We start from the raw sequence: 17,581 nt of genomic DNA, 5'->3' as shown, positions 1-17,581 counted from the left end.
TTTCGTCATCGCCCGACGAATAGTGAGTGAGTGAGGAACGTGCGCCTGTTCGGGCGGCCGAACAGGACGGAAAATGGTATCATTTTCCATTCCGGTTTTTTGATTCGATCCTCGCCAAGCTCTGTTCGCCGTATCAACTATAACTTGCAAAGGTTTCGCGTTCGTGCGTGATGTTTTATAGAGTATTACTACTGTAAACGATTAACGACGTAACACATGCGATCCAAATGGTGGAAATGTCTTTGTTCTCTGTATAGGATCAGAGCAGTAGGTTTGAACAGGCTACCAGACAGTACCATTCACGCAGATTGCACTGCAACATCGCTTATTGTAGGAAGCCTCTCTGCGATCAGAGGGAATATATAGATTTACTCGTTGTGATCGTGAGATATCAAGTGTCATGATAGCGAGGCATTAAAAGAGATTGTCAAAACAGCGAGTTATAGAGAACCATTTGACATACCCAGTGTCACTACTCACAACAACAGTGAGGCATTCAAAATAGCGAGTGTCAGTATAATGACTTATTTAAAATGATCCAAGTTAATGCTAATACCGTCATACTTAACATTGAAAGAACCATTATGACCTCTAACCCGCAGCCACCTATAACCACAACCCCTAATTTGCCATTTGTTGAGGCCTGTCGTAACTTTGGTTTTAGCCAATGCATTTCCTTCACAGTTCGTGATTTAGGCAATGGGTTTCCCTGCATGTAAAAACTGGAGTGTATTTTCATAAATCTTATGTTATTTAGTTGGCAGATCTTTGAAGTTCTGTCACGAACCGCAGATGGCAACACTCCTGAGCAGTAGGCCTACCGTAGTTTTCCATGTATAATACGCACCCTTAAAATAGCATGTAGATTCTGGGAAAAAGCCTATACCCATTACCCATGTATAGTACACACCCCGAATTCGCATTACATGAATACTGAATAGTACATGCATAAATGCCGATTATACAAGCTTCTCGTGTTGACAAACTCGCGCGTATGATAACTTACCAGCGATGGTTACGGTATGTTTTAGTATTCGATGTCATTCTGTTTTGAGATGTCACTGTTGACTTGAGCAATCACGACATAGCGATCGCTAATCATTATACAGTTATACACTTAACGGCATTGTCCGTAAACGATTGTTGATATCAGCCAAGCGATAGCCAGCAATAGACTAGCGACGATATCTTGCGCAAGAGGGCTATTACAGATGCGATTGCTCTGGCCAACGATTAAATCGTGCGCATTAGGCCTGTTGGAGATGCGACTGTTTAGGCTAGCGATGATATCTTGCGCACAATGGCCTGTTCTGTTGTTATGCGATTGTTCAGGCCTGTCGATGACGCAACAAATTAGCGAGGATTGGCGCGCGCGCGTGCAGCAATCAATGACCTAATTTCACGCGAACAAACGGCAAACCAACTCAGCAAGATATCGCGTGCCGCGTGCAGAGTCTGCAGACGACTCTGGTTAATTGGCAACACGCTTCTCGCTAATTGGCAGCACGTAACACTGATAATACGAATTACTGAGGACGATGGCTGAAAGTGATGCGCGATTGGAAACGAACATGAAGAAAAGTGTGATTTCAAGTTTTTTTTATCGAGGGACATTTTTTTCAAGGCTTGTTGTACCCATGTATAATACGCACCCTCCTATTTTAGAGCAATAAAATCGGTCAAATGTTGCGTATTATGCATGGAAAATTACGGAATTCATTAGTCCAGTGGATCCCAACCTTTTTTTAGACACGCCCCCCTTTATGAAAGAGAAAAATTTCGCGCCCCCTTATCGTCATATCACAAAATCCAACCGAGATGCTAGCAACCTCAACAAATTGCTTGATGGCATGGAAGGTTATGACTGTTGATGAGATAATTGAAAAATATGAAATTCGGTCTATAGACAGAGAAATACGCGTGAATTGGAGGTAAATCGCGCAGAGCGCGAACTATTTTTTCAGTTGACCGCTTCTTCGCGCCCCCCTTTAGATGCTTTCACGCCCCCCAAGGGGAGCGCCCCCAGGTTGGGAACCACTGATTTAGTCAAACCTTCCTTTCAGCCTAATTACTGTCTTATTTTCCAGCTTTCGCATTATTTGGTACCTGAAAATATCAACTGTTAATCTAGGTAGGTCTACGTAGCACTTTCCAACATTTAAATCACATGTTGCTCACAAAATCTTGCGTCGCGAGAATTTAGAGCAATTAGTTTTTGGTCGCGGCAAAAACTATTCGCGCATTTCTGTTCAGTCAATGTGTAATATGTGTATTCACGCATCGGATGGCTTGGCATTGACAGAGAGAATGGAGTATAGTCTGTATAAACGTCGGTGGATCATTCTTATGGGAGTGCTCGCTTGCGGATTCATGAGAGGTTATCTGCCGGCCATGTTCGCAATCAGCAATGACATGCTGTCATTATACCTCGAAATCACTCCACTCCAAGCTGACATGTTGACATCTGCAGACAGTACGGTGGCTGTATTCGTTTGCATCGTCACATCTGTGTTTGGCAATAAAGTGGGCGTGAGGGTTTTGTCATTGGCAACAGCGATCTCACTCGCTATATGCACAGCAGCGGTCGGCGTCGCCATAACAGACAGGTGAGAGTGACCTTAACCAGGATTGTAACCAAGTCGCAAGGTTCCGATTCACAAATCAATCTCACTTTAATAGTTTTAACTCGAGTCGAGTCAAGTCTAGTCATTTTCAATTCACCACCAAGTCAAGTCCGAGTCCTAGTCATCGAGCAGAGGGTCGAGTCTGAGTCATAGTGTTAGGACTCGAGTCCGAGTCTAAGTCTTTTTGTTGACTGTTCAGTTTCGGGTTAAGTCTTGTCAAACCCACTTTTTGCAACGCTGCTTGGTGATATCGAATGCTTCGAATTCATAACATACTAATTTTTTAACAGTTTCTGGTCGCATTTTCAAGTACAATACTAGTAGACGAAATACCAATAGTGTGGTGACTTTACAAATATTCGAAATTACAATGAAAAGTCGGTCTTGACCGTCCCAGCCTCGAGTCATATGACTTGGTCCGAGTCATGCGCAATGACTCGAGTACAAGTCGATTCAATACACAGATTGACTCAAGTCGAACCGAGTCATTTTCCGTATTTTGAGAAAATTACTTGAGTCAAGTCGAGTCACCGAAAAATCGCTACTCGAGTCGAGTCATGACTCGAGTCATTACAACCATGACCTTAAACAACCTGGGGAACACCTACGCTAATCTACAAGCCTTCGTGATACCCAAATTTTCGCTAAGTCATAAAAACAAAATCTACCACCATAGTGTCCTATATGGTGTGGACACAAGCAAATCTCACGGCTCAGTGAAATTGGTCTACGTCACACTTTCCATTTGGCTAAAGACAATTTGACTGGAAGTTTTTACCGACTTGCCGAGCGCGAAATTTAATACAACGGGTATCAATCGAAAGCTACCGCGGTACTGATTGCGAAAATATAAATTTTATTATTTTTATTTATTATTATCAAAATACACCAACCAAAACTCTGTCAACAAAAGGAGTTCGTGTACCACCTAAAAATAGTACATTGAACGCTCTCTCATTCGAAATTTCATGCTGGTGACGTCATATTTTGTGATACGATTGTTGATATACAATGTTCTTTCCAATTCTCTACTAGTTGCTGACGATTACCCCTGACGAGTGTCAGCCGAAAATATTCGGGTTCATTTCAATATGAATATACTATTTAATTGTATATTGAAGTTCTGTACCTCCAAGAAGCTCTTCAAATTTTATTCTGCTCGTGGCTTTGGAACAATCAATCAATCAATCAGGTTTATTAATATTTTCATTGTTTCAAAACATCACAAGACTGCGATACAATAAAAAGATAGGAAGGTGTCGAAACAACTTGGAGTAGCCTTTAAGATCAGATATCCACCTTAGCCTAGGCGAAGTAAATAAGAGGCATGGACACTGAATGAAAAGTAATGCAGAGAATATAATACGCAAGCGACAAAATGAGGTGGCATGTGGCGGAGGTCGAAGTTAGGTCGTGGTCTGGTCATCCTGAAGACTGGCTAGTATTCATTTAGAAGTAATTGCTTGTAGATTATTTCGACTTGAATGCGGACATGCTCGACGACTGTCGGATAGCCGACGAGATGCTGTTCCACAACTGGGGTCCGGCATACTTGATAGATCAATGCGTTTCCTTGTATTCAGTCCTGATCATAGAATCAGAATCAGCCTCGAATGTTGCATTGTAATGGAGTTGAGTATTGTGACGCAACCATGCCGTCTGAGCAGCTCAGGAGCAAGTGCGCACGAGAGTGGGAGTGTGAATGCTCAATCGGTTGCGCAACAATGGCCAATGCGCTGGCTGTTTGCGCTCCTTCCCACCTGCTCCCAGACGGCATGGCTGCGTCACAATACCAAACTCTGTTACAATGCAACATTCGAGACTGATTCTGGGGGTTCCAGAGCCACGAGCAGAATAAAATTTATATTTTCGCAATCAGTACCGCGGTAGCTTTCGATTGTTACCCGTTTTATCAAATTTCGCGTTCGGCAAGTCGGTCAAAAATTTCAGTCAAATTGCTTTTAGCCAAATGGAAAGTGTGACGTAGATCAATTTCACTGAGCCGTGAGATTTGCTTGCGTCCACACCATATAGGACACTATGCTACCACAACGCACATCTCACTACACATCATATTACAATACTATAGATTGCTGACGGACAAAATGAACTGTACATCAACAGAGAGTGTTCAAAGAAGAAAAACACATTAAAATATGATTTTCGCCCGGAACGTTAACAGAAAATTCATTCTTAATCAGTGGGACTTCCGATGTTCCTTTTCAGATACCAGTTCAGAAATGAAAGGCATCACCTTGGAAATTGTCGTCGTATTGTTCGGTCAAGACGCAACACTGAGATACTAATTGCTTAATTGCAAATGTGTTTATAAATATTGGAGATGGCATTTCAGAAGGCGGCGTTTTGATATCGAACCACAACCTCACATGATGCGCACCAGCGTACCCCGCTGTACAAGACGTACCACTTCAGCAACCGCAATTTGACTATTGATCGGGTCTAATTACCTGCAATCGATGATTGCTAAGACTGACGTGTCATCACAAATCCTATAATGTATAAGTTCAGTCTGTGTCTTGTCTTGAGTCTTGACCTCCAAGGAAACACTGATGGGTTTCCGAGAACGCCGGTTTAGAACCACCGTGTGATAGTGTCGCAATGATGAATGAAATAATACGTCATGAAACTATTGGGCTGTAAAATGAATATTATAATGCAGGGTTGTAATGACTCGAGTCGTGACTCGGCTTGACTCGAGTCATTTTCACAAAATACGGAAATGTCAAGACTCGACTCGAGTCAATATGTGTATTGAATCGACTTGGACTCGAGTCAATGGGCATGACTCGAACCAAGTCATATGACTCGAGACTCAGAACGACATTTCATTGTAATTTCGAAGAACAGTAGAGTAACCACACTATTGGAATTTCGTCTATTGGTACTGGTACTTGAAAATGCGACCAGAAACTGCTAAAAGTGAGGAAAATTAGTGTATTATAAATGCGAACCATCCGATATCACCAAACAGAGTGATAAAAAGTTGGTTTAACATAGGTTTACCATATTTTGGGAATCTCAAAAGAGGAAACTTTTACAATATTTCCAGACTTCAATACCGGAGTGAAATCCGGACAAAATCGATAATTTTTTCCGGAGTTTGTGGTTGGTTGACTAAAAACAAGGCCATTCTTCTCGCTCAGGTCCCGATTAACCCGCCGGACCGTTACTTGAGCGCTGATTTCCTATATAGTCAGTCCAATTTCCAAGTACATTTAACCAAAATTTAAAAAAAGAGGACAAATTCTCAAAAAAAAGAGGACATTTAGGCGTTCTCCGAGGGCACTCTTAAAAATGTCAAAAAATGGGACAAATCTTCTTAAAAGAGGACGTATGGAACCCTAGTTTAACAAGACTTTAACTGGAAACTGAGCGGTCAACACAGTGACTTGGAATCGGACTCGAGTCATAATACTATGACTCGGACTCGACCCTCTGCTCGCTGACTTGGACTCGGGCTCGACGTGTTGGTGAATTGAAAATGACTCGACTTGACTCGAGTCAAAACTTTAAAAGTGAGATTGACTTGTGACTTGAAGCCTTGTGACTTGATTCCAACCATGTTATAATGATTGCTGAATAAATATTATCGTGTTACAGGCGGCTCTACGTTCTCATGCTGTCTGGGCGCCTCGTATCCGGAATATCTGCTGGTCTTCTTTACGTACTTCCTCCGATTCTAGCGAACGCGTGGTTTCCAAGTCATCAGATATCAACCGTAGCATCCCTCCCGATGGTGTTTACGTGTTTGGGCGGTGTCATTTCTCCAATCGTATTTTCCAACATTTTAACACTAGACGGCTCTACCTCTATCAACTCTACAATAAACTCCTTAAGTGAAGAGCATGAGCTCATTCATCTCCAGAAAGTTTTCATATATAATATGTCCGTGTTTTTTGGGCTCTGCGTGTTTTCTGTGGTGGTATTTTGTTTTTTCGCAAAAGACAATCCGCCAACACCTCCAAGCAAAGCTCAGGCTCATATTGTCAGTAGGAGCAATTCCAAGAATGACTCAACATTCGTTGAACTGTATCAAAGCTATCTGGAAATAATTACGATGGGATCTTTTTGGAATGTCGTCGTCGTTACTGTAATAAATTCGTCTTCACTAGCGTTTTCGATATTCCTGCAGCCGTCGCTAGTAAAAGCGACTTTCCCATCGACGCCGCAATACGTGGTTGGATATTCCTTGCTTGCAACCACGTTAGTCAGTGCCGCGGGATCTTTCGTGGCAGGAAAAGTGTTGGACAAATGGCAATCATATAAAATATGCGTCATGGTTGGTGAGTATAGTAGTAGGCTCACGACTCTTAATCCCCGATAGGGTGCGATATGTTAAGACGACATTCCTTATTTGTTCAATGATTCCACATTGCGTTCCAGGCTTGGTATGCTGCGGTGGAAGTGCGGCTGTCATCTATTTCGGTCACGTTAATTCTGTTATCGAAATCATGTTCATATTTCACGCCACGGCTGGATTCTCCAGACTGTTTGCATACGTCAGCACCGTAGAGCTGCTACTGGAAGTAACCTATCCGCTGGACAGAACAATATCGACGTCTCTATTTTTTGCATTCTACAATCTATCGACTTTTCTCTGGACTCCGCTGGAGCGCTTTGTGATGGTGCAATTTGGCGAACAATACGTTGCGTGGATGGTTGTCGCTTCACAAGCGCTGGCGACTGTGGTTCTATGTTTAGCGCACCCCAAATATAAACGCACAATGATCAACGATAGTGAGCGGAAAGAAGCGAACGGAATTCAATCTGACATGAAGTTGATAACCGTGGAAGTGACGAATGAAGCGTGAAATAATGGTACCTGTACGACGTGTCATATTACTTACAAGTTGGTTTTCTTTTGAGATCGTACAGTCTCCATAAGAGGTACATTCAATTCTACTTGGAACCTTTTGACCCTAGTCGGAGTGGAAATAATTTACCGAGTAACGTCACGTGACCAACTATACTATGCAAAGAATAAATATATTCTGCCGTACTCTGACACAGAAGTGTTTTAGAAAGATATAGTTATAGTTGAGCTCTGTTGTTGAGCGAGCCTGCGAGAGCATCTCAGGATGCGGATCCACTCGCGAGCGCAATTATTGGAGAACACGTTTAAAAACGATCACGCCAAAATTGCAACGTATGGCAAGCCTATCCATTACGGAAATCAACTGCTAATATCTGGAGCGCGGAATGTCCAGATATAGGCTACCACGTACATCGACAATTACTACCATTTTTGTGGCAGAGTTTCTTAAACGTTTATGCAACACGGACCACGAAATCGTTTGTTGGATCTCATAACTGTAAAATCTGGAAAGCTGATGGCTAAGATCCGACTCCACAACCCTGACAAATTCGCAAAGCGATCTTTGAAAGTTTTATTGAAGCTCTGCTCACCCTCAATCACACTGAGGAATTTTCGTGACCGAACAAGATAACAGTTTCCTACTCTCCGTCTGACGATGGAATCCACGAACTGGCTGGGATTACAATTTTCAAAACCACAGGAGGCAAGGCGATTCGGGAGTGCTGTATATTTAAAAATTCCCCACGACTGTCACGAAGTAAATATCAAACAGAGCAAGTAACAAAATATATGAATGCTTAAATCCTTATCAGGTACAGTGAAGCTACTTATGTATAGTGATACAGACACAGTGAGTGTGGCAAAAACAGCAACTATGACCACCTAGTGATAACAATGTATGTGTGTTGAACTACGTACCGCGCGTGACAAGAAGAAAGCAAATTACAGTACGCTGATCCTTAAAAGCCGGAGTACAAAAGAGAACGAATTGGCGAGAATGCAAAAAGACGCTTCGTCCTAAAATAAGATTATGGAGATCTTTATTCCCTGCACAACAAATTCAGTAGCTTGTTCACGGACAAGTACTGCTCGTCGTCGCTGGAATGAGGTTTATGAGGCAACACGGAACGGTTTACGGCATCGTCGATTAACGCTTCCGACAGTCCTAACTTGTATATGAGATTGAAATTTTTGGTAACACGCTCGCCATCGCTTGCCAATAACATATCTGCAACAAAGAAATAGCGTTGCGTATGTGTTCAACAGGAGAATGCCACGTTTTTGGCCAGCGGGTCAGATGTAACAAGTAAAATATCCCATGGCCGCTCATAGGCTTTCTAGCAGTTGCAAGGCCCACTGTCTCATTTGGTTTTGAAAACTTATCGAAACTCATGAAGACTTATCAATCAAATTCGGTATCGGATCACTCATAACGATCACAAAGTAAAATCGCTCATCGTGCGAAATTTTGTTTCATGATATTGACTAAATTTGGTCAAAATATTCATATGCAAAGCCCTGAGTGTACAGCCCCTGATCAAAAACAGATCAAAACCCGGCAACGCATGAGAAAGAGAGAATGAGATAGGGAGATCGGTTGCTTTTTGACAGTACGTTAAAAACAAACACATTCGTGAAACGGGATAAGCAGTACCCTCATAACTGGAAATCGGTATCATGGTTTTGATTGAAGATTCACAGTTACAGGGTAATAACAATTCTATCGCAAACCACATAGCTAGAATGCTGCTTATGTGAATTTCAACACCGTACCAACCAAAGCAGCTACCCACGTTAGCGATACAATTGCGATCGTTTCAGTAATAAAGGAAAACGCATACAGTGGTGCGAATGTTGGATGCTATTTAGTCAAAGTGCATAAACTTGTCATGGTTCATTGAGTTTGCGAGTCGAACAATGACGTAACCAGGCGGCCGAAATGTAAAAAGAATGGTAGACCAATGAATTATGACGTCACTCGTTTTCACTAAGTCGTGATACATTGGTGACGTCACGAAATTTCAAAATCTTGCTTCCCCCCGAAAAAATTGTCAGCCTGTCTGTGACTATAGATCCGAATGCATACAACGGTGTAGTGTTTATTTTAACGCATCATTTTACCTTCACTGGACGGGTTGAACGACCTCAGCAATTCTTCCAACTTGTTCATCTTATCGGATTGAGTCAGAGCGTTGAGAGGCACCGGTTCCTTTTCATCCCAGCCTGCGGACACACAAAAACACCCGATAAAATGCAATCTCAATAGTAGCACCTCCGATTATTACAAATAGTATGCGACCCCACGACTTAATCAATTATTTGAAACTACATGCTTGAGTAATTCCCCTTGAAATAGTTTTGAAATGTCTCGGAAATTGCTATTCCTACTTGTTATGGAGCCTACTTCTACTGGAGTAGCTGGCTACTTGGACAACCTCCGGTATTCTGGTATTTGGCAGGGAACCCGCATCAAACATGGTGCAGAAATGAAAAATACAAGATACACGGCGAGTCAAGTCTGAAGTACGGTGAGTAGCGTTGTTCAAAAATAACTTTTTTTTCCGGATTCACTAATGAAATTTACCAGGTTGCCTAAAAAAAGGCTGCACACCAAATTTGGCTCAATACCAACCAGCCGGAGCCGCGGCAGAGCCCATTGAAAATTTTAAATTTATTTAAAAAAAAACCATGATCAGAGACGTTTGATCATTGCCCACTGTCAACACAAAAACCATTTACCATCTGGCAGTCGTGTCCATTCCCGGTCCAAACTAGAAGCAGTCGAAGGCAAGGAGGGAAAACCGGAAGATATTCGGCTGGCAGGGTGACCACTACCATACCGGGACAGGGCGCTTTCTTCACGGCTTTGCGCAACCTTCTGTTTCCATGACGACACCACAGACGGCTCAGACGCTTGAGGCGTTTGTCCGTTTTTCCCTGGTGAATCTGACTTCGGCACGACGGAATATCGAGAGTTGTCTGCACGGCGCGAAATACCGGCTTTCCGGCGTTTGATTTCATCGGCGCTGATTAACGGCTCCATGAAGTGTTTCCAACTGAATGCGCGGCCAAGTTTATGTATCATTCAATATGACGTCATAACAGTATGAAATATGCAGAAAGTTCAAATATGTACCGTTTATACTACCATAAGGAATATAATGCCCGTTTTACATCACATGGAAGATAATTTAGTATTTTTTCGATCATACATTGCAATACGTGACAAAGCTGTGGGTAGATCACGACTTTAAGGAAGCTCGGTTATACATGTTCCGTATGCTGTAATAGGACCAATCACGTTTTCGAGGCTGCCACAGAGGAAAATATAATCTCTGTTGATATATTATCCCATATTGGCAATGAGCTTATGAATTCAGCGGTCGGCAATCATCTTTCACTACTCGACTCAAATCATTACGTCGTGCCCGAGTTATGTTTACACACCGCAACCCGCGCTGCATTCACACGCTTTGCGAAGCAAATTATGAGTACTTTTTCAAAGTGTTCAACGGGGTTTTGTTCAGAGGAAAAGTACTTCAAACTTTTCACAGCACACAATCATGTTTTGCCTACTTGTGTTTTGTGTTTTTGGACTAATTCCACTTCGAGTTTACAGTCTTTTAGGAAAAGCTACACTAACACTGTGGATTTAGCAAAATAGAAAGTAATTTGGGGGAAGTTTGCATCCCGTGTAGGAGTGAAATTGCATTAGCAATTAAGGGAAATAGCGCCTGTGTCATAGTGACTGGGTAGAAACGAGCTTGGAAAAGGGGTATAGGGTTCTCCGATTCCACGCCACTGCAATAAACAAAAAGCAATCAAACACAAAATTCATACTTTGCCTTGCCGGGATCAGTCTCGGCGCGTTTCAGCATTTTCGTAATCAGCGACATCGGCAGAGGCAAATGACGTTTCACGCATTCCGACTGTATGTCCTCCGCGTTCAGTACGTTCGTGTAAGTTCTAGGGGAGAGGCTGATAAGCTGGAGCGGGGAATAAAGAAGGAAAAGCAAACCTGTCGAGCTCTCGTAGAGCTTTCTCGACTTCGCCCAGTTCCAGCATCTCGTCCGGAGCGAGCTGGGCCAGTATCAGTTCCACAAGTTTTTGGTCTTCCCTTTGCGGTGAATGGGCGCCTATCACACACGGAATTATCAGGTGTGGTTAGTAGGAAAATACTACTGACGATGCGATACGACCTACGACAAGTAAGGTCATCTAGTTTACACCGTCATTTTTTCTCCTTCATGTTATCCGTGGTTGCTGAGTGCATAGCGGGATAGCCGCGGATGCCAGTTTTCAAGTCTTAGGTCTGACCCAACCGGGGATTGAACCCACGACCCACCGATCAAGAAGGCGGACGCATCTTTACGCTATCTTGTTTACTATCAGTACTTACTAAAGTTTCAAACTACTACTACTACTACGGTACTCATCTTTTCAGTTTTTTTGGGGGGAATCAAGGCTTCTACTTGGAGTGGATTTACCCTTGCGTCGGCACAGGCAGGCAAAGGCAAAACTAGGTCTAGAAATCTTACTTTTTACTTTAACTAGAAACACTTTATCTACTTGTACTTCTACTACAGAAGCCACTGCACCATTTGGATGTATCCAGAGGTGGTCAGTAATGAAGTACTCCAACTTTTTCTGAGTATTCAAGTATGTTTGGTATACTTGCACTACTCACTCGGGCTAACGTTATCAAAAATAATGTCTATTATTATCCAAGGATAATAAGTAATAACATAAAATTATGATATTTAAAAATTTGTATTTCATTACTTCCAGTACACACTAAACAGCTTACCAGTAGATAACCTTTGGTTTTGATTTGTAGTATGGGTCGAGGTCAGTATATTTTGCGGTACACTCTTTGACCTGCGAAAGAATTCCGTCAAACGATGAGAAATAACCACATTTAACGTCTTAAATACACACGAATAGCCCTACCCATTGTTACCACTACCCCATGAATTATGTTCATAGTTGAGATATTGAATGGCTAGTGAATACGGCACTGGACTGACACCTAATTGAAACCCAACCTACCCCTAACCATAAAGCTAACCTAATCCATAACCCGAATACATTAATATATACATACCGAGTGCTGAAGTGCTGTATTCAACAATCAACATGACGAATTCACCAAGTGCCGTATATAACAATTCACACTCATGTTCAATGAAACATTCATTTATACAATATTGATGCATCGCTTTCATAACAACATTATTTATTACATTTCTAATGCCAATTTGACCAAGAGCATTCACTGGTAACCAAATGGCACGCTATTCAGATAGCGGCTTCAGAACGCTGTCAAATACGATACATCAAATAAAACTGTAAATATTCGACCAAATGGACACAAGTTCCACGGCAATTCCACTCTAATCAGCCATTTCGATTGCCCGTGAAAAACACAACGCACCTTTGAGACCGTGCGGCTTGTACAGGAGAGGGTGTCCTTCCGTTAGCAATGCAATCGGAAAAATACTGCAAGATCTTCTCGTAATTGATCATGGTCGCATCTCTAACGTCTGCAAGATTGTAAAGATACGCATACTAGCGCCATAGCAGCAACGCCCAGCAAATCATACCGATAAATTTAGCAAACACGAGTTTCAGGAGGGAAAGCTTCAGCGGCAAGTTATGCCGGAGCGCGACAACGGAAAACTGCGCTTCTCCGACCATTCCCGTGAGTTGACGATCGAACGTGGTCAAATCGATGTACATATCCCTGTACAGACGCAAGATTTATGCTTTAACGTCGCGCAGAGATCGTCAAAGTAGCCAAGAGTGATTTCAAACTAGAAGTGATGCAAAAAATTTCTATTGAGTTACAAGTGGCGGTGGCGATTTTCAAGACGTGTGTAATCCACTAGAAAAGTGGTTCTCAACCTCAACTAGCCCGTGGAAAACTTACGCTAATCCTACGCCTTCGCGGGATCAAATTTTCGCAGAGTCATAAATAAGAATAAAATCTACCACAGCACAGCGCACATCTAACCAGACATCCAATGCACTACTATAGTTCATGGTGCACGAAATGAACTGTGGATCATCATAGTGTTAAAAGAATGAAACCATTAAAATATAAACAGAAACATTATAATGAATATTTATTGAACATCATGGTGACTTCTACTGTTCCCATTGAGATACCAGTTCAGAAATGTGAGGTTTCACCTTGCAATGTGCCATCGTATTGTTTGTTAGTAACGCGACAGCGTAATTACAAATTAGCTTCTAAATATTGGAGACAGCATTGGCATGTCAGAAGGTTGTGGTTTCAGTTTTGAGCAGGTGAAAAACGTAGATTTGGTCGAGGGGCCGCACACTTTCAGCAGATCGAATTTCGCAAGATGTAAAGTGAAGTAAAAGTGATGCAAACATGTCCCAAAACTACTTTCCGCTTTTCAAAATCTTAAGTGTAAAAAGTCAGTAGTACTTGAGTGCTCTGAAAAAGTAGAAGTAATGCATAAATTTCCACTGGAATTATTTCTAGAAGCAGCAATATTCAAGAGGCACGTTGATACCTTATACACATGTCAAAGTGCAAACGGGTTTTTTACTTGAGATTTTGTAAAGTGTAATGTTGTAGATGTTCGCCAATCTGAGCTGCTAGCGAGACAGTCCCCAGCTTTGCATCCGGCTTATTCGAGCTGCCTGGAGGAGCCATGAAGGGATCTGAAAAACGGAACATTGACGAAAAAATACTGGACCCACTCAAGATGGTCTGATGCTATACTCGTAGTTATGCCTTACACCAAAGCAGTTTAATTGAAGTAGACTGGGATTACCGTCCAAAGTGAGAACATCTTACGTCAGGTAATCCCACAAATATACAAGTCCTGTACTTATCTGAATATACCTACCACATCTAGATAAGTACCGAAACACAAAAGCGGGGCTCTATTAAAGAAAGGATAACACAGTCTGAAGTAGCATACCCGGGATAGTAACAAAATATCATCCAAAGACTGGAACGTTGTACAAGCAATGATTTCAAGATGTGTTATCATAATCCTTAGCTCGAAAATCATTAAAAAAAATTTCAAAGACCATGTACCACAATACTTAGTAACTCAACATTAGATTTGAAATCAACTTTAAAATATGGATTAAATTATTCTCACAATATATCAGTAAACCATTATTGTCGCGATACAGCTTCGACGTTTCTACAGACTTTCAGAGATTTACAATGCTTTACCTGTTGATTTTGATGTGTATGGTGGCACCAGGATTCTTTGGTTGATCGTGGGCACACCATGTTTGAATGAGTAGGAACGGTCTCCAGTAGGGGAAGTATAGGAGGACACCTAGTCAGCAACAAAATTACAAATTTGACCTCTAATAGAGCATAAAGATAACATCTACTGAAGTAGTACTTCAACAATACTTGAACGGACATGAAGTATGTTTGTATATATAACACCGTTTTTACAGTAATCGCACCTTTCTAGTTTCATGACTCTTATTATTGCTCGCGGCTTTCGGCGTAGGGGTATCGTATGCTTCCCAATCGGGTTGTGTGAGTATGGCAGGCGTGCCACTCGGTCCCAAGTCCAGCAAGCTCCCATTGTATGGCTTGCTACAAAAGCATATAAAATAAAACAATGTAATATCAGAAGTAAAAAATTAGTGTAACATATGCTTCGGTCTGTACCAGGCTGCAAATAACTTAATACCTTAATTGAGCTTGGGATGCGGTGCGCTGGACAAATTCGATAGATAACTGCTTGGCATTGTGAATGGGACCAACAAATTAAACGGAATTTAATAGACAAGTGAGGTAATCTGATACAAAAAGAATTACCAGAGACAACAGGAGTCTAATTCTAGAATATAATGGTAGCAAAATGAAGGCGTTGAATCTCATTGTCACATTAAAGCTGGAAAGGGGCAGGCCTATTACATCGTATTCCCACCCCTTTTAAGAAATGAAATCACAACAGAACGGAAATATACAAGGTAGAAATTTATGACATTTGGATAAATAAGATAATTTGCATCTTAGAATGAGTGGACTGATGGTGAGAAGATCAGCATTCTAAGAAATTAACACTGTTTGGAAATTCATGATGGTACAACAAATGTTTGTAAAACATACACCAAACTTGATGATAAATTAAATTGAACATTGGAGTTCTTTGCCGCAAAGAAGATCTTCAAATACACCAAACTGATTAACTAGCTACCAAGCTGCACAGTGCACATTCAGCGTGTTTTATAATTTTTTAAAAAAATACATAATAATAAAAAATTATGTTATATTTAAAAAAAATAGATAGGCCTACCGGTAGGCGGTAGCCTATTAATCAAATTTTTAATATATCCAGGAAAAGATCCAATAGGAAATATTGTTAAATTTGCAATAAATGATGTAATGAAATAGTTTTATATGTAAAATACAGGGCTAAAAACTAGTAGTAATCATCTCTATTAACAAATAATAATTGATCAACATGACAAGGTAGCAGCAGTATAATCATTAGGCGTTCATTGAGTAAGCCTATACTGCATATTGTACATGCATATATGGATTACGCAAATTGATGACAATCATAGGCATAGTGTGATAGGCTACTACGGGATAAATAGGCCTATCATTCTGAGAGTAGGAGTCTAAAGTAAAATGATAAGTGCGAAAAACTACCAAATCTGGATCACGACACGGTAGTAAAAACTATGGTTCAAGCTATATCATGAAAAATGAAAAATGAAAAAAGTAACATGAGTAGACTAATTAATTACAGTTGACACCATTGGCTTAACTCTGTATACCAGTATTGGAGAATGGGGGGAGACCAATATGATAAAATAGGACGAATGTAAAGCCCACACAGTTTACAATACAATTTTATTCAACTAGGTAAGCTAATGTGATTGACAATGATTGATATTAGTTACTATCAATCAAGCCCCTCATATCAGCATACAAAAGCAATAAAATACGCTGAAAGATCATAAATTGCATTGCACGAGAAAATATTCACATGATATTGGCAGGCACTTAATCGTATGGTCAAAGAAATTGAAAGGATTGATACAGAAATAGTTTCCCACTTACGGCTGCAATTTGCTTTGATCAACAGCAATCTGAACACGTTTTCCACCAACAATTTTTACAGTCATGCTCGGTGTATCGTCGGTACCAAATGGAGCGTTTCTAGTGGTCTGATTCATAATGATAGATTACGGTATGGGGTCGGGGGTATAGTAAATATAGTTATTCAATGATACTACCGGAAGCATTCTGAAAATAGACTGTGTTGGTCAATATATTGCATAAGCTACACTAAATTGTACAATCTCAGTTAGAGTCACATCAAGTAGATTGAATTCCAACATTAAAGTTTGAAAATTTGATATTTGCTCTTGCTCAACACAACTAAGTAAATATATCGGTTTCAACAACCGGTTGAGATTGGTAAACATACTATAAATATGCCACCGTTTAGATAGGTATTATTCATATATCAAAACCCATAGCAAGTGTCAAAAGAACTACGAAGACCAGGTTGGCCCGTGATCAATGCTTTTTTATGGTTATACTCAATTTTCAATGTCAAATGTTCAGTTATTTTATAGAAAAACTATTCAAGGTAAATGTTTACATATGGACCCGTTGCAGTCAAAAATAACTGACTTCAATTCAAGTTATCATAAATCCGCATAAATCCGCATATACCTCAATTACTGAAAAACTAATTTTGTGTCGAACTGCCGTATTCTTCCTATAGGAGAATGAAACAACCCCGCATTACGGCATTAGCACCACCAGCACTCATTCAGTCTGCAAATGCAGCCAGCCCAAGCTGCAGCTTCAGGTCTTATCTCCAGTCGCTGCAATCAGCCAATCACCTAAAAAATATAAATAAAACGACAGACTTCAAATCCCTACGCCATCTCGCGGGAGCAACAGCTAACGACCGACTAGTGGTTGGGACATAAATGAGATGTGATAAATATATTGGTATTATCGAGGTTCATATACTGTTATGATAGTAGCCGTTGAAACTCGCTATCGGGTATAGCTAATCGACAGATACAACAAACAAATCCTATGACAAAGTAAATAATGAAGTTAATGATATCGCGACAGATATCC

The 17,581-nt window shown here is 40.9% G+C and overlaps 2 protein-coding genes across 2 annotated transcripts; one reads left to right on the top strand and one right to left on the bottom strand.

Annotated features, from left to right (window-relative positions):
* The first annotated feature begins 129 nt into the window (after positions 1-129).
* On the top strand, positions 130-8,467 carry LOC145439104 (putative MFS-type transporter C09D4.1). The gene is made up of 3 exons (XM_080316586.1): positions 130-2,606; positions 6,246-6,928; positions 7,029-8,467. The coding sequence occupies exons 1-3, from the start codon at positions 2,257-2,259 to the stop codon at positions 7,454-7,456; spliced, it is 1,461 nt and encodes a 486-aa protein (XP_080172712.1). The 5' UTR covers positions 130-2,256; the 3' UTR covers positions 7,457-8,467.
* Positions 8,174-16,844, bottom strand: LOC145439103 (uncharacterized protein C1orf87-like). The gene is made up of 12 exons (XM_080316585.1): positions 16,541-16,844; positions 14,926-15,061; positions 14,681-14,789; positions 14,040-14,154; positions 13,065-13,204; positions 12,896-13,004; positions 12,269-12,339; positions 11,480-11,597; positions 11,302-11,427; positions 10,201-10,517; positions 9,583-9,684; positions 8,174-8,689 (listed from the first exon to the last, which is right to left on the bottom strand). Exons 1-12 carry the CDS (start codon positions 16,654-16,656, stop codon positions 8,502-8,504), a joined length of 1,647 nt encoding a protein of 548 aa, XP_080172711.1. The 5' UTR covers positions 16,657-16,844; the 3' UTR covers positions 8,174-8,501.
* Between the last annotated feature and the right edge of the window lie 737 nt (positions 16,845-17,581).

Source organism: Botryllus schlosseri, chromosome 5 (assembly GCF_051294905.1).
Source record: "Botryllus schlosseri isolate E-star chromosome 5, Bs_hap1, whole genome shotgun sequence".
In the NCBI taxonomy this organism is placed as follows: Eukaryota; Metazoa; Chordata; class Ascidiacea; order Stolidobranchia; family Styelidae; genus Botryllus; species Botryllus schlosseri.
Note: the sequence above shows the minus strand (reverse complement) of the source record. Positions and strands in the feature narration are given on the sequence as shown.